The 18,175-nt window shown below is 37.6% G+C and overlaps 1 protein-coding gene across 3 annotated transcripts in view; it reads left to right on the top strand.

Moving 5' to 3' along the window:
• The window catches only part of PTPRK (protein tyrosine phosphatase receptor type K), a 558,193-nt gene that overhangs the window by 265,294 nt on the left and 274,724 nt on the right, over positions 1-18,175 (top strand). For all 3 annotated transcript variants that reach the window (XM_042939789.1, XM_042939788.1, XM_042939790.1), the window contains exons 4-5: positions 13,547-13,628; positions 15,978-16,093. In XM_042939789.1, the coding sequence (XP_042795723.1) occupies positions 13,547-13,628; positions 15,978-16,093 (198 nt within the window). The remainder of the gene's footprint in view (positions 1-13,546; positions 13,629-15,977; positions 16,094-18,175) is intronic.

Genomic DNA, 18,175 nt, shown 5'->3' with positions numbered 1-18,175 from the left:
GCAAATGCACCTCATTGGCTCTCTGATAGCTTTTTGTCTGTTTGCTCTGTTTTCAAACTCTACTCTGGAATCATTTCCTTTTTGAATCATTGCTTTCCCAGGTAAAAAATGATTTATAGACCCTTTGCCGTGTTGTATGTTAGTGCTCTACATAAGTTGTAGGTCTTTCCCTCCTAGAAGTTATGACTCCGTCTTTTTTCAGTCTTTGTATCACTACTGGCAAAGGTATTTAGTGTGTGCTCATTAAGTGCTTGGGGAAAGAGGATGAGTCCCTTGACCACAGAATCATTCAGAGGTCATTTCTCCAAAGTCTTTTGCTCTTCGCCCTGAAGAAGCAAGTCTGCCTCTGAACCCTCTCCTATCTCTCTAACTCAGCTTTATCACCTATAATTGCACTATAGTTATTTCCTAACACACTACTCTCTTCTGCCACACTGTGACTTTGTTGAGGGCAGGGATTAAAAATTCGGTATTTCTCTTTTTCTAGTGTCTATCAAATATTAGGCACTGCATATGTGTGTGTGTGTGTGTGTGTGTGTGTGTGTGTGTATATGAATGATGAGTGGCCAACTGTTCAAATTTTTTAAAATTAGTATTTTATACAGCTTGGATTTTTTTTAATGTTTACTTATTTCTGAGAGAGACAGAGAGAGAGAGAGACAGAACATGAACAGGGGAGGAGTAGAGAGAGAGGGAGGCACAGAATCAGAAGCAGGCTCCAGGCTCCTAGCTGTCAGCACAGAGCCCGATGCAGGGCTCGAACTCACAAGTGGTGAGATTGTGACCTGAGTTGAAGTCGGACACTTAACCGACTGAGCTCTCTAGGCACCCCAGGCTTGGATATGTTTTAATTTTAGCTGAGTATCTGAAAAAGCAAACCTGCGAATCCAGCCATGAAGTGATTTGCCATGCAAACAAAAAGATACTGAAGCAACACTGGTTCTTAGAACCAACTCTTCATTACTAACTAAAGGACTAAGACAAAGACTTCTGGTTCAGTTTATTTCTAAACTAAGGGAGATCAGCTTAGATGAGTGGTTCTCAGACATTGGCCTGTGTCAGAATCACCTGGAGGGGCTATGGATCGCTCCCCCCATCTACAGAAACTCTGTGGCTGGGTCCCAAGTATTTTCTTTCCCAGCTACTCCCTTGGTGGTTCTGCTGTTGCCAGGACCACCTGTTGAGAATCATGGCCTGGTCTCTCGAATTTGTTGATTCTTTAATGCCAGCTTGTAGAAGCAGTGCAAATTTTAAATTGGTTAAATATCTCCTGAAGGCTCTGGAAAGGTCTTTGATTTTCATAAGCTACTTGTGGATTCATTACAGTGACTCTTTGAGGTCACCTAAGTCACTTGAAGTTGGTTTCTATTCTTTTCGGTCTTTATTTAAAGAAGGCACTTAGTCATGGCAGTATCTGTCACTTTCCCTCACCTATAACTCAATCCTGCCAATTGAATTAAGGCTCTCCCTCCTTTTCTATCTCCTGTTCTCAAGGGTGATAGACTTTATCTCCTCATCTGTCTTTTTTTTTTTTTTTTTTTAACTGGGCTTTATGCCCAGTACAGAGCTTGAACTCATGACCCTGAGATCAAGATCTGAGCTGAGATCAAGAGTTGGATGCTTAACCCACTGAGCCACCCAGGGGCCCCTCCCCATCTATCTTTAAAGCCTATTTTTATTCCATTCCTTTTGTCTTCTATGGATAACAAAAATAGTTTGTGAATCAGTCGTTTTTTAATATAGTTTCAGGCTTTTGTAATTGTACAAAAAGTTCCCAGGATATCTTTTCATCGGTATTATAATTTCTAAGGTTCTCTGCCCCAGATAAATCATTCTTATTGATTGCCAGACACCCAGAGGATAAGGTTATGGGTATTCTTCTAAAATGATGTTGACTTTATGATATGGAAAGGGATGTCATTTTCCCTCTTTTTTGACTGAAATTTTAGGCTTCAGTACTAGCTAGCTTCAGATCTCTGAGTATCCTACAAAACCATTTTTTGTCTTAAAAGTTTTAGCAAGAAAGATTCTTAAAGGAAGACCATCTCCTTTGCTGATTTATAACATATGATTGTTTTATTAATATATTGCCAAATATTTAAGTTGATATTCTGCAAAAAATTAAATGAAATGTATACTTTTAGTTAATTGATCTTAAATAAGATTTTTTAAAGTCAAGGTAAATATGTGTGTGCAGTTTTATGTGTATGGGATCCCCCCACCTTGTTTTTTGGCAATGCTAGGATGGCTGGCCCTATTGAATCCTCTCTAAAGTTTCCCATTATTATCTTCTGCAGAAACTGTGAAATATATTCTTCATTACTTCCCCTAGTAAATATTTTTGAGTGCCTGCTAGGCTTTTTACTAGCTAAAAACACTGACATCTTAAATTATACACTAATACCTCATTATATTTGCTATTTAGTCCTTATAGTCAAAGATGTCACTGTACTTGCCCATTTACTTATAAAATAGGGAACAGATCATGGAGGTTTTTTTGTTTTTGTTTTTGTTTTTGTTTTCTGAAATCCCTAAATTCAAATAGGAGTACACAAACTGGTTATTCTAATGAACTTTGTGTCATCGTCTCTCCCCATGCTAATCCTAACCTATTTTTTCAGGAGGGAAAATTTACAGTACTTTTGGAATTACTTAATTCTCAAACCAGGACCATGAAAGCAAAGGGTTTCTCTTTTCGTCCATCGTCTGAAGAAAATAATTACTTATTAATATGTTTGCATTTGTGATGTGAGAGCTCAAATTTAGCCTCCAGTTGAACTTTGGGTTATACTACCAGCGGAGTAGCATTTAATCACTTGGTTCACTTAAAGATTGCTTTCTCTCTCATATAGTATGCACGACCAACAGATTTCATATGTAATAGATATTTAGCGTTATGGTACATATAGGTTGCACTATGAGTTTTAATTTTTTTTAATTGAGCCCCATAATTATAAATTAAACCTCTTGAGAGTCCCCAGCTTGGTGAGGAACAGACTTACTGTTTAGTTTGAAGGCATTTTTTTTTTCGGATATAGCTGTGTAAGTGAAGTGATCTACTTCTGCTGTGTGTAAGATTGGACTGTGCTAAAATTTAAAAGGTTCTGCCTGTGGATTGTAGGAAGACAAATGGCTCATCTCTAGAAGTGAGGAAAAATAGTACTGTAATTCAGTGTCATGTTGATAGAAATAGCAACCTTAACCAGTCATCTTTTATTTTTGGCTCAGACAACTAACTATAAAATATAACCCAGATGGTGGAGCTATGATAGTAAAGATACAGAAATGACATTTTGCTGATGAATTTTCTGCTACCCTTTGCTTCTCTACTTTCAGTTTTATACCAGATCTTTTATGGTGTAAGTTGCTTGCTTATGTATCTGAGGACAGACCCATAGGATGAAAAACGTGTTTTGTGGCATTTTTAGATCTTGGATTATTTCACTTAACTTTTGTTCATTTCCCTCTTCTAGTTGCCTTTTTGATTTTCTCTCTTTTGCTAAACTCATACTCTAACATAAATTAGGCTGTGCCATGAAATCGTGGGCCCTATTTCAATTTATTTTTGAACACATTACAAGCATTTGGAATGTAGACTCTGTCTGCCTGTCTGCCCTGGAATTGGCAATGCCTCTAGAGAGAGCAGGGTGGTGGGCACATTATACTGCGATCCGTAGTCTCAACCTTCTTACCGTACTGGGCCTTGAATTGAAATGAAGAAGGAGTCATGTAAGGGTAGTTTAGTGAGATGGGTATAGGATTGTTCAAAATGTTTTGTGGTAGAGATTAGGAATGGAGAAGGTAGTCTGTGCACTGAGTTTGTTGTAGTACCGAAGAGTTGAGAGGTGTTTCTCATGGTCTCTGGCATCATGCCACCTGGGACTGCCCTCTTGCCCCTTTACTTCTTCCTGGTGTGGATGTTAAGGCTCTACCTATGATAGTCAGTCCCTGGAGGAGGAAAGGGAGGAAAGGATTAATAGCTATGGAGAATCTTCTGGATTCTTTTAATCCTCACAATGACTCCGCGAGGTCTGCACAGGGATTTGAGTTGAGGGCTTTCATTTAGAATGGAGGCTCTGCCTAGCATGTCTGTGCTCTTGTCTCTGTGTATACATCTTCATTATCATGAAGGACTTATACCAGAACCTTTTTGAGAAAACAGTATATACTGCTTTCCCCTAAAGGCGTCTGAGTGATCTAGAAAACACACAGAGAGCACAAAAACTCCTCCTGTTTTTATGTTGTGAATATTATTTATTTTTGTTTCATGCTTTGAGTTTGTTTTCAGAGATGAGAACTCTGTCTGGGTCTCTCTTAACCACATTATGAACATTATGTGTTGTTGATACATATTAACCTGCATCAATATATATTCAAATTAAAAAGACCATTGACAATTTGCAAGTGTAAGATTTTAGGAATGAAAATTAATTTAGATAACTAATAGACTTATTACCAACTTAAATTTTCTAGCATAAGTTCTAAAAATGATTATTGTTAGTTCCTTTATTTAGATCTTCTAGATACGTTGGTGGTTACGTTAGGGAGAGCCAACTCCCTGGGCTAATTTGAAGCACAGGAATGTACCAGCCTGTCATATTCATTTCATTGTGGAGCCCTCTGAAAATCACCTTCTATGGGCTTTTCTTTTTACATGGTCTACTTTGGCATGAAATCTCTTAGGTTTTATTTTCTCCTTTTGATTTTGCTTCTGCATTTCTGCTGGTTCCTGGACACTGGTGTGTGCTTTGACTGATGTCTGTTGTTGATCAGGCAAATACAGCATCCCTCTGAAAAGGGCTGCAGTTGAATGCAACTGCTTTTCATGCGAGTGTGGTCTTGTTATACCTAATGTGGTCATCCACGTAAGATAATGTAGCAGGCCCTCTCATCACTTAGACCTTGGTAATGCTAAACCTCAGGGATATTTTTGTAACAGTGACATTTTATTCAAGAATACTTGGCTACAGTATACACAGAATTTACATCATAAAATCAACTCAAGTCTGTATTATATTATTATAATCATGTGTGGATAGATAGATAGGAGTCTGTGTGTGTGCGAAAGAAAGAGAATATCTAAACCCATACGGCAGCTTCTGTTGAGCAGCAGACCCTGAAACTATACAAGAAGCCTGTATATATTCAGGTAACTGAGTATAGGTTTTAGAATCTCTGGAACGCTTATTACTCTGTGCAGACTGTGAAGTCTTGATGGGAAGAGTCCTCCTAGGAAGTTGGCTGTATTTAATCTCGGGACATTTTAAGGACAAAGAACTGGTTTTGAATTCTTATGCACTTAGAAATCATGGAGGTGCTAAGGGTAGCTAGAATCAGAAATATGAAAGAGATTCAGATGAAGAATCAATTAGGGCTTGATTATATGTCTTAGTTGTCTCCCACATCTAGTTAACATGTAATTAGAATCCCCTGATTACTCTTGGAAGCAGCTTTAAAGCCAGAGTATGTAGAAGTATTTCCCTTGCTTCCATGTTTTATCTGTGTGCTTTTTGCGATTGCACATATTTATCTCCTTCAAAGGAACTAAATAAGCAAGGAAGAAACCAATAGAGAAGGACTGTGAAGAATTCATTAGCTTTAGAGAGCTCCACGACCTTTTACTGAAGGCAGTTTTGTATATTGGACTCTTAGAGATAAACTATTACGTGAATCAATAGGCAAACCAGCCTGCCCGTCACAGGTCTGACGTGGAGAACCTCTTTTTTTTCAACACTCTGAGTGAACCTTTAGTTTAGAAAGCAGAATTCCATACTGACAGTACCTGTACGAGGAGCTGCAGTGGGGGAGAGCAAATGATAAAGATTTCAGACATTCTGAAACCTACACTCTGTTACTTGAATACACACAGTCTTTTTGCATAGTTACAGGGTCTGCCATTCAACGGAAGCTGCTGTATGGGCTTAGATATGCTTTCTTTCACACACACATACACACACACACACACACACACACACACACACACACGGTCCTATCTGTTATCTCTCCACACACCATTATAATATGCATTGGACTTGGGTATCACCTGCCATTTATGTGTATATTAATCTTTAAGTATGAACAGAAATAGAGTATCTCTACATTTGAAAAGAAACTAGATTCAAGATTTTGAAGTTGCCACATAGATATTTGACTTACTCAGTGTAAGATTTTCTGGGACCTATAACCAGAAATTTATTCCTTACAGCATTATTTAACTATTCAAAGGAAGTAATTATGTTTTCATGATTTACAAATTAGCTTAGGAAAATTGTCTGGAACTTTCTCAAGGGAGAGTCATTTTATTATGCCAACAAAATTTTATGAGTTAGGTAAAAGTGAACTAAGTACCTTATTCCATACTTCCCCATGAGGCAAACTATTGACTAAAATCCACTTATATTAACTTAGTTGTTTTGTAGCACATTGGAACTCTTTCCAGCCTCAGTTCTCAGTAGGATTCTTGTGGTAGGTTCACTGATGTGGTGGAGAAAAGAAAAGTCACTGTCTTCAATGACTTTATATTTTAGTAGGGGAGATGAATCTCAAAAACTTATTTGTATAGTAAATTATGTAATTATAATTTTGCTCCGTTCGTAGCTCTGGCCTGAGGACACTTCTTCCCAGTCTCCTACAGAGCAGATATTAATCTGCATGTAATTTAGGATTAGTTCAAAGCATGTAAATTAGGATTAGGTTAGGAAACACTTCTACACCTTTGAGTTTCTTTTCCTGCAAACATGCCATCATGCTCATTATTTTCTTCCATTAGACCTTGAGTCATGCTCTGTTCATCATAAACTTTAGCATTGACATCTTTAAGAGTTGCTTTCTCTCTACTGCCTTAGCCCACCTTCATCCTGATGACTTTGCTTTCTTTATGGAAAGTCCATTGACAGATTCTTCGCTTCTTCATCTCCACATTTGCCTACCTTATCTTAACCTGCTGCTCTGGTTAAATGGATCGTGTAATATCTCACAAGCATTCTAACTTTGCATGTAAGCGTCTCACTTTCTGACCATAACATAAGCTCATCCCTGTTTCCTTCATTCATTTTACAGAGCTTATCCATCAACCTCGTGGTGAGCTCCAGATCATCAAGCCATCTTTCGTTTGCCAATTCATCAACTTGCTTATCATATCAAAATTTGATCTCATCATAATCTTTTTGACCACATTTGCCATTTTCATAAACTCTTTGCTTGCTTATTTTTCAATCTATTTTTTATAAGCTTAGAACAAACATTCTGTTTAAAAATCATACCCCATATTAGCTCGGGATCACTAGAAATTTGTGGTCACCAACTGCAAATGAGCCCGCAGGATTCCTGGAATTCCTACTATGTTTTTCTGTTCCATTCCCTTTCTAGCCCTCCTTTCCCTTCCACTCCACTTGATACTCTCCAGTCTGTAACTAGTCTTCTTTTTACCAGCCCATCCCGTATAGCTGAGAAAATTGAGGCCATGTAATAGAAAATCCCTTAATTACCAATCCTACAATTTTATTCATATTTTAATTCATCTCCTCTCTCCTCATATTGTAAAAAACTCGAGTCCCTTCCTACGATCTATGATTTGGATCCTGTCCTATCCTATCTCACACTAACAGTTATCATTTCTTTCTCACATATACTCAAAAATTTCATCCCAAATTGAATCACCCTTACCGATTTCTAAGCATTTGTTTCCCATCTTAAAAAGGAATGATAATTAAAAAAATAAAACACTTCTCTTGATCCCATATCTTCTTCCATTTTTAATTTTTTTTAATTGTTTAAGTTTTTTATTTTTCTAAAATAAGCTCTAGGCCAAATGTGGATCTCACAATCCTGAGATCAAGAGTCACATGCTCTACCAACTGAGCCAGCCAGGCATCCCTCTTCTTCCATTTTTTAGTTAAATTTCTCCCCACCAATTCAGGCACACTTCTTATGGAAATTTTTTATATTCATCTCTACTCCTCTATTGTCTTCATCATTGTCCAATATGGTTTCCATTTCTGTTGTTTCATACAGATGGCTTTTCCTTTGGTCATTCCTAATCTCAGTGGCACATATAAAGAGTATTTTTTCTCAGCTTTATTAAGATACAATTGACATATAATACTGTGTAAGTTTCAGGCAGACAATGTGTTGATTTGATATACTTATATTTTGTAAAAGGATTACCACCAGAGCCTTAGCTAACACCTCCATCACATCACATACCATTTTATTTTTGCGGTGAGAACATTTAAGATTTATTCTCCTAGCAGCATTCAAGTCTGTGATACAACATTGCTAACTATAATCACCATGCTGTAAATTAGATCTCCAGAATGTATTCATCTAATGACTGGAAGTTTGTACTCTTAGTATGATACCATTTATATATGGGATCTAAAAAAGCCAAACTCATAGAAGCAGAGACTAGAATCATGGTTACCAGGGTCTGAAGGGTTTTGGAAATGACGAGATTTCAGTCAAAGAGTGCTAACTTCCAGTTACAAAATGTATGAGGGGGTATTTTTTTTAATTTACTTATTTATTTTGAGAGAGACAGATACAGCACGAGTGGGGAAGGAACAGAGAGAAAGAGGGAGAGAAAGAATCCCAAGCGGCCTCCCAGCTGTCAGTGCAGATCCTGATGCAGGGCTCGATCTCACAAACCATGAGGTCCTGACATCTCTTCCACTTAAGACATTTTTTTACTGGCTTTTGTGACATTTTGTGTCCGTCTCACTTTTATTTTTCTACACAATTTTGTTTTTCTTTCTACAATCTCCTCCTCCTTTTGCAGGCTCATCATTCTCAATCCTGTCATGGTAGAAAGTATCAATTAGGGGCTCCTGGGTGGCTCAGTCAGTTGAGCGTCTAGCTCTAGATTGTGGCTCAGGTCATGATCCAAGGGTCATGGGATTGAGGCCCACATTGGGCTCCATGCTGAGCATGGAGCCTGCTTGGGATTCTCTCTCTCTCTCTCTCTCTCTCTCTCTCTCTCTCTCTCTCTCTCTTCCTCCCTCCCCCCCCTTTGCCCTTCCTCCACTTGTGCGCCTGCTCTCTAGAAAGAGAGAAAGAATGAAAAGGAAGGAAGGCAGGCAGGCATCTTAAAAATTCAAAAAGAATTATCAATTAGGAGTTTTCTGGTAACTTTTGACAGACAGTTTTACTAAAGGAAGGGGACAGAAGCTTGGCTGACTGAGCTGATAATAATTAACCTTTATTGGTGCACCTGGGTGACTCAGTTGGTTAAGCTTCTGACTTCGGCTCAGGTCGTGATCTCGTGGCTTGGCTCATGAGTTCGAGCCCCCGTGTCAGGCTCTGTACTGACAACTCAGAGCCTGGAGCCTGCTTTGGATTCTGTCTCTCTCTCTTCTGCCCTTCCCCCCTCCCTTGCTCGCACCCTGTCTCTGTCTCTGTCTCTCTCAAAAATAAACATTTAAAAAAACAATACTTACTGAACACTTACTATATACAAGAGGCTATCCTAAGCTAGCATACGCATCATCATGCTCCTATTTGTGTCCCCCACCAACCAACTGAGACACACACACACACACACACACACCTCACCATAATCATACAAGGTTGGTATTATTTTTATCCTCAATTTAAAGAAAAGTCAAGTAACTGGACCAAAGTCATAACAGTTAACAAGTGGCGGAGCCAGGAAAGGACCTGAGTCAATCTGCCTCCAGCCTCTATTCTTCCATCAAGTTCACTACACTGTGTCTCAAGATAAAGAACCAAATGAAAGGAGAGCATTTCCTTTAAACGGGCTTCAAATTTCCTTTAAGATGCTAACATGTTAGAGTTTTAAAGATTAACATCATTTTAAATTGTACGTTGATTAGATATTACATTGACTAGGTAGCAGTTCCATCAGCATTACACTCTGCCTATTTTCATACTATACTCACTCCTATGGTCCCAAAGCCATTGGCAATGGGACATAGGAGGCTGGGTGGTTGTTTTGTCTCCCATCCACCCATTCCTAGTGTAGACCTTGTCCTTTGTTATGTCTTTCCTACTTTGTCCTCATAATTACTGACTTCACTGGAATAAAGTGAAGCTGAGAAGTAGAACAGGGGTCTTTGCAGGAAGAGAAATACTTCATAATGAAAAGATGGCTAATCTATGAACACAGAAATGTGTGTGTGTGCGTGCACACCTGTGTGTGTGCGCAAGTGTTTTACATTTCATAGAAGTGTATCTGATATGAAAACAATTGTCATGTCACTTTCCAAGCATTGGAACAAAGGCTTAGCAAGAAATAAAAGGGAGAATCAGAGACATTAACTGACGTATAACTTGGAGCAGCTGTGGTAGAGGCCCCTTTCCTGGGGGGTGAGAAAACTTGTACTTGACTCCCAACTTTCCTGTTTACAAATTCTTGAGCAAATCACATAACCTTTTAGAGCCAAATCCCAAATCCTTAACATGGATATAATGCAGCTTTCATTATAAGGTTTTATAAGGATTAAATAGTCACAGGTGTAAAAGTGCTATATAAACCAAACAGTAAGCTCATCAATGTTGTTAATATGTGAGATTTATGTAAGTGTATCACAGGAAAATAAGTTTTATTTGCTTTAATGGTAGTCCAAGAAAAGAGAAGATACAGAAAGAAAAAGTGAGAAAGCCATTTTTGAAGAACTACATTTTTATAAATAGACCACATATCTGTAATTAATTGTTGTTGGTTATTTCACTTTTGTTGTAGCCAACATTAAATTATTTTAATTTCCTGTTTATCTTTGTTTTACTTTCTCCAATTGTTTTACTTCCTTTGCTTCATGTAGGTGATAAGCTTGTGCATGTTTACTACACTCCCCGAGAAAAAGTTTCTAATTCGTTGAAATTGAGCTTTTATTCTGGACAATAGATTCGGGCCTTGATTTAAAAGGGAACAAAAGAATCAGTTCTTTATTATAGCAAAAAAAAAAAAAGTTTCTCTTTTTAGTGACCTCATTTTCCCTGCTAAGTGTGTCTTTGCCTCATTAACAAGAGCTGGAGGAAATTTCTAAGATCAGATTCCTTTACTACTAAGGATCTAATCAGCTTTATCACTTCAACAGAGCCCTCACCTTGTAAGGCTCCTGTGTCCAGTCAGGGGAAACAAATCTCAGTAGCTTAATTATGGAAAGCTTGCTTGAGCAAATGCTCAGGCCAGATCTAATGTTTGGTGTCAGGTAGACAACCAGGGCTTCCCAGAAGAAGGGAGCGATGGAAGCCATACCAGATGTCACCTTTCACCCATCTAAGAGGCTAGCCTGGGAACAGAATGAACAGGCTGTTTTTGCATGCTGTTTTCACTCCACTCCATTACCTGAAATACTGAAGGTAATGATTCCAATCAATTTTTTTGCTACTCTAGCAACATTCTTGGATTATTAACTAAATAAGTGAAGTAAGGTTGAATTAAAATGGGGAGGGGGGAAAGGCAAACCCTAAAGAACAAGGACTTTATCCTTTGGCAGACTGAATTAATACAGAGAATGTACCTCATATAACAGAAAGTTGAACTCAGAACGCCTGTGATAGAATTGTCATCACATGTAACCCAAGCAATTTATTTAACTGGATCTTCCTAGCCTCATCTTGGCAATACTTTTTAATTCAGTTTTTCTTGACCTCTCTCTTACCTTTCATTTTTTTTTTTTTTTTGCCACTTCCTACATCTTTTTTTATCTAGACTTCCCAGAATGCTGCACAACAGGCTTCACTGTTTTCATCTTCGCCCAGCAGAGGCCCTAAGTTTGTGCTGAGCTAGAACCGTACCCTGATCCCTGAATTGGCAAATAATGCCCATGGGAAAGGAGATATGGCTGCAATTCATGGAATCACATTGGAGAGACTCTCTCCTAAAATTTGTGTTCATCTAGATGCCATTGTTTGTACAGATATCTGATATTTTAAAATTATGGTTATTATAGCTTCTCTGGCCCTTTCTAATTTTGTTTTTCTTTTTGATGGGAGTGTTCACCTGCCTGAAACCTCCTGATACTTCTCTTCTTTCCTTGATCATTATGTCTGAATCACACTTTGTTGGCTTTCCTGCTGCTGCTGTATTGTTGCCTTCTATTTCAGTGGTTTTCTCCTCTTCATCTTCCTGTGCCATCTTATTCACCCATCATGTTCACTTTCAAATCTGTAACTTACTTCCATGATCACATCTAAATCTAAAGGTTAATGGGCATTGAGGAGGGCACCTGTTGGGATGAGCACTGGGCGTCGTATGGAAACCAATTTGACAATAAATTATATTTAATATAAAAAATAAAAAATAAAGGTTTATTGTGAACCTATTTCTTACATTTGAGATATGTTTGTCCTGTTATCCCATAAGCCTGTACCCTATGTGCACCCTAGGCAAATCAGATTTGAAATGTACTTAGTCATTTCTCCCTCAACTTTGTACATTTTCTGCATCACTAGTCCTGGCTAGGGATTCCAATAGCATCATTCACCTAGTGGTGCAATCCTGGAGCCAGAATTGACCTATATTTCACCACAACTAACAAGTCAATAAGTTTTATTTTGTCTGTTTCCTTAGTTTTATTTTTATCTCTACTTTTTCTTTGCATCTGTCTATTTACATGACTAGTAGCATACGACCTGAGCATTTCCAACCTCAGTTTATTTTAGTCCATCCTTTACCATATAGGCATATATATGTTTCTAATAGATCAACTTGTTTACATATATTCCTACTTTAAACATCAGCTTCCATTACATTTCCTAAAATGTTTTGCAGAATACTCCAAAAATAATCTATGTATCTCCATGAATAAGGGAGGCCATAGTCAAATGTAATATTGAAATGTGGCATGCGAAATATGGTTTCTTTTGAAAAGTCACACTATATGAAGTTTCTCTATTGGTTGTAACAACACAACTCTATAACACAAGCTTATATTTGAACATGGAAATGTTTTTGTTTAATATTTATTAATATGGGATTAGTGACAGGATGTACTCCTGATTTTAGTCCCATGGTATTCAAGGTGTTCCATGCCTAGCTCTCTAATCTCACCTCTTCCCTTTTGAACCTTTGTAACCAGTCAGATGACATTCATTTCGTTTCCCAAACACACAGCTCTATTCTATTCCATTGCATATTGTTTCTTTTGCCTGGAATACTTCTACTCTATCGAATGGCCTCTGGTTTTGAAAATTTAGCACTTAAAAGCTTAGATCATTTGATTGGTTAGCATACTGCTTGGTACATTTTAGGTGCTCAACGTATTTTAAATAAATAACAAAAACAGAGAAAATTAATAAGAGAAACTGTAGCTATTTATTCATTCTATCTAGATATAGCCCATTCAGGAGTTCTAATGGATAATAGCACTTGCTTAAAAAAATTTTTTTTTTTGCTGCTTGACCTCAGTAATTTTTTTTGTTTACTCGGACAAGATTTGGAAAGACTTACATTATAAGATATCTTTAATTCTTATAGGATAAAACTCAAAATTAATTTTTGTAAGTGTGCTATAGCTATTCTTCTTTTACCGTGAAAATTCCTTAAAAATGATTGTTGCCAATGGTTTCTGTTTCTTTCTGACAGGTAATATTTGAAGCTGAAGTCTCAGGAGGGAGGAGTGGTTATATTGCCATTGATGACATCCAAGTACTGAGTTATCCTTGTGGTAGGTTGTGATTAAGAATTGTATTTTTCTATGTCCTTTCAAGACTTGTCTTATATTGGAAGTGACCGTTGACTGTTCATCATTTGGCCATACCTGTCTCTTTTGTTTTTACTCCTAACCTTCTGTTCACTTTTAAAAGAACACTGAAGCATTTCTAGAATTTTCAAATCAAATATTTTTCAGAATTATAATTAATTCTACACAGATTAAAGGATTCTTTTAGCTATTGAATTACTGAGAACAAAATGCAGATGTAAATGAAACTCTAGATAAGACATGCTCCATCTTTTGGTTTTATTTATTTATTTATTTATTTATTTATTTATTTATGAGAGAGAGAGAGATAGAGAGAGAGAGAGAGAGAGAGAGAGAGAGATATTCCCAAACAGGCTTGATGCTTAGCACGCAGCGCATCGCAGGGCGCAATCCCATGACCCTGGGATCTTGACCTCAGCCAAAATCAAGAGTCAGATGATCAACCCACTGAGCCACTCAGGCACCCCATCTTTTGGTTTTATTAAACAATCTAGGAAAGTAAAGAAGAATGACAAATCAGAGCTCAACGGAAAGGAAACTAAAAGAAACCTTACTAACTTATGTGATCTGCTCAGTTGAAAGTTGGAGTGAAGGAAAGAGAATGAATTAGTTCACCTATTCCAAACTTCAGACTAAAGTTTTGGTAATAAATATCTGGTTAATCCATATGAAACAACAAAATAATAGACAGCAAACAAAAAAGTGACTCGGTTTAGTAATACATTGTTTTGTTATGTCTCTAGATGCACATTGGTTGATCTAGATGCACATTGGTTGATCTCAGATGCACATTGGTGGTATAACTAAATTTATGTGTACATCACATTCAGTGGAGCCAGGTATAAAACCACTGGCATAAATTGAGAGCTTACCTATATCTCCCAACAATGGCATTTTAAAGGACCCATGACCTCTAGATGATCTGTTCAGTGATCCTCTTGGTGGAAATTTTCTCGCCATTGTAGGCACCATGCACAGGGTGGGGGTGGAGGGACACCGTGCCAGGGGCCAAGGCTGTGTGCCTGGTGAGTGCTTGGTAAATGCCAGTGTGCATCTGCCTCACTACCGGGGGTGGCACATCACAGATTGTGTGACCCTCCTTGGTTCTAATTCAGTAGGTCTGGGGGGTGGTGCTGAAAATTTTCATCTCTAATAATTTCCCAGGTGATACTGCTGCTGCTGGCCTGGAGTTCACAATTTGAGAACCACAGTTCCAGGTCACATTTAGCTCAAGCATTTCGGTTTTTGATGCCTATACAAAAATGAGGTGCTTAAGACAGAGGTAGCAAGCAGGCAAGGGTCTAATGATTTATTCCATGTAGTATGTTCTAAGAAAAAGAGGACAAAACCATCTCACTTATAGTTCAAGTTGGTTTGCTAAATTCTTTCAGCCCATTAGTACATGAGAATGATGTTTCCATCCACTGTTCATTTGTAATTATTGAAAGAGAAATGTGAAAGAAAGGCTCTCAGGAGTAAACAAGTAGAAATACAAATTGACAACAACAGTTTTATTGTGCTTTGGGGCCTCTAGGAACTTGCTTTTAGTCACTGTGTGTTAGCTTTTCCTGTGTATATTTACTTTCAGTGGAAAACATGAATAAGCTTCATTTCTAAAAGGTAATCATAGAGAACACTAATTTGATAGTCATATAACTCATGTAGGTTTTGACTAAAGTTACCACTTTTTGTTGGTCTGCTGTGTCTTTGGGTAACTTTTTTATAACTCTAAATGGATAGGAAGTGGATTTAGCAACAGTTATGCTGATCTATTTGAGAGAAACAAAAATATTTCCTTGGTCTTTGAAGTACTAGAGAATCATAGCTTTTGAAATGAAAAAAAAAAAAAATAAAAAGAGAGAGATCTAACTGCTTAATTGTAAATTAATAGTTCAATGGCCACGTCTCCATCAGTATGTTAGATATCACTATATGTTTTCATTATACTTTTCCATTATGCTCTGGCTTATGCCTATTTGATCTCTTTTGCTTTCTTTGACTTGTAACTGTTTTATTATCACCCATATGTAACACGCTATGACCGACCTTCAGCAGTAATTGTTGAGTGCTCTCGCTGTATACAACAGTGCTCCTGCAATTATGGGCAATAAGTAATAGGGCTATTGAGGGGAAAAAAAAAGAGAATTGTGGGAAGGATTGTGTATGTAAGCACAAAGAAAACTCAATTTTCTTCCATACGATATTAGTTTTGGCCAAAGGTTAAAAGTGTTAACCACATTATTCTCTTGGGAAAAAGTAACATGGCACGTTTTCTTCATGTGAAAACAGTAAAATTTTTTTCTGCCTTCACAGATAAATCTCCTCATTTCCTCCGTCTGGGGGACGTGGAGGTCAATGCAGGGCAGAACGCTACATTTCAGTGTATTGCTACAGGGAGAGATGCTGTGCATAACAAGTTATGGCTGCAGGTAAGGCCAAGTTGGCAGTTGAGCTACAGGGTACACTTGATTTTTAAAAAATCACAAATATACTGCCTGTGGTGTTATTCGTGTGTGTGTGTGTGTGTGTGTGTGTGTGTGCGCGCGCGTGTGTGTGTGTGTGTGTGTGTGACAGAGAGAGAGAGAGAGAGAGAGAAAGAGAAAGAGAGAGAGAGAGAATGGGAGCGAGAAAGAAACAAGTTCTCTTGTTCATCTTTTGATGTGGGAAACAAAGGCAGAAAAAGAAATTAAATATCCTTACAACTTACGTCCCATTTACGAATCCTTGAGGCAGGCAGAGTGGCATTCCTCTGAGAGCCCCAGCTACCTCCATGTTGATACTTTGCTAAAGGCAAAAGGCAATCTCAGCCCAACCCCCCAGGATCCTGTAAGTCTACTTTAACATATAAAAATTCCTTTGGAAGCTTCCTTCATCTCTACCCCCCAAGATATATATTGGCAATCATACTCCAAGCTTATGGCCCACTGATATACATCTGAAGGGACTCATGGCTGAGGGTTTACTAGATAGTAGTAAATGAACCGTTCCTAAGGATAGCTAACAATAGCTAGCCCCCTCAAGGTCCTGGAAACCTTGTTTCCAAGATACCTTAGAGACTCTCTATCCCTAACCCCCTCCCAACCTGAAGGCATATAATCAGTCACCTGTCACAACCCCAGTGCAGCTCTTTCTGCCCAGGGTTCCTATCCCCATGCTTTAATAAAATTACCTTTATGCACTGAAGACGTCTCCTCCAAATCCAAACGCTTCAGACCACATCAGGTTTGATTTAATTGATTGCAGACTCATTTCAGGTATTTCCATTATTGGAATATGAATAAACATGGAACAGTATATCCTTAATAAGTATTTGGGTTTGTTTCTAGTGGAAAGTAATGTTTCTCTAATGTTATGTATAACTTGTAAAAACAATTTTTTCTAAATCCATTCAAAGTAGGAAAAAAATGAAAATTTCCTCATTTAATATTTTGAGAAATTAACATACAAGAGCATAGTACTTAAGTAGAAACGGTCATATTCTGATAAATTTCTTTAAAATATTTTAACTAAACTTTGGGAAACTTCTGGAAATGTGAATTGGAAAAGAGCCAATTACATTTTTCCAGAACTTTTGTGTGTAAGGGTTAATCAGAGAACTGAGGTCAAGACGTTTGCTTTGCATACATTAAATCCTCAGTAAATATTTAATGAATTACAATTTGGCATAATGTTGGAGAAATGTAAATGGTACATGCAAAGAGCTTTGAAAAAATCAGAAAACAATAGAGTAAGGAATGGGACTTGCCTTCAGAGAGTATCTACCAATCCTAGAGCAGTGATGGGTGAGGGGAGGCGGTGGGGGGGAGGTGGGTAAGGGCTAAGAGCAGCTCTAAAGTCAGGAGCCTGGTCCTGTAGGAAAGATGACTGTTGAGCTAAATATTTGAAGCTAGAAATATAAGTAATAATATCCTCTGAGCCCTTGTATTATTATTTCTTGTTCTGTTTGCATCAGAATGAAAGAAGGGGCTTAAGTAGTCAGAATTTTAAATTCCTGAGAATGACTTGAACATAGATATCAGCACTTATTTTATCACACTTACCATATTCTCAGAGAGGTAAAATTAGTATTGAGAATAATCATGAAGTTGCCGGAGGTTGGGGTCATGATTATAATAAATGAATATTGAAATCATATCTGGTATAAGGCCTAAAACTGTGCTAGATGTTATAAATTTGTTATTTCATCCAATTCTCATACCCACTTGGATGTTAAACAGATGTACTCATATAAATCTAATGATTACTACTTTTATAATTCACGTGATTTGCTGGTATCAGCCTATCATCCTGAATATGTGGAAAGGAAATGATGCCCCTACTTTTTTTTTTTTTTCTGTGATTATGCTGATTTCCCCTATAGATTCTGAATTATGAGATCATTCTTTCTGGAGAGGGTATTGTATAATGTGCAGTCTGTTTTGTCAGCTGAACATCAAGTCAGAATCCCTCTTTCTCTCAGCCTAAACAATTAATTTAAAAAATGTTTTTAGACATTTTTTCTAATCAATTTG

This window comes from Panthera leo, chromosome B2, assembly GCF_018350215.1.
Source record: "Panthera leo isolate Ple1 chromosome B2, P.leo_Ple1_pat1.1, whole genome shotgun sequence".
Classification (NCBI taxonomy): domain Eukaryota; kingdom Metazoa; phylum Chordata; class Mammalia; order Carnivora; family Felidae; genus Panthera; species Panthera leo.
The sequence above is the reverse complement of the archived record's forward strand: the minus strand, read 5'-3'. Positions and strand labels throughout refer to the sequence as shown.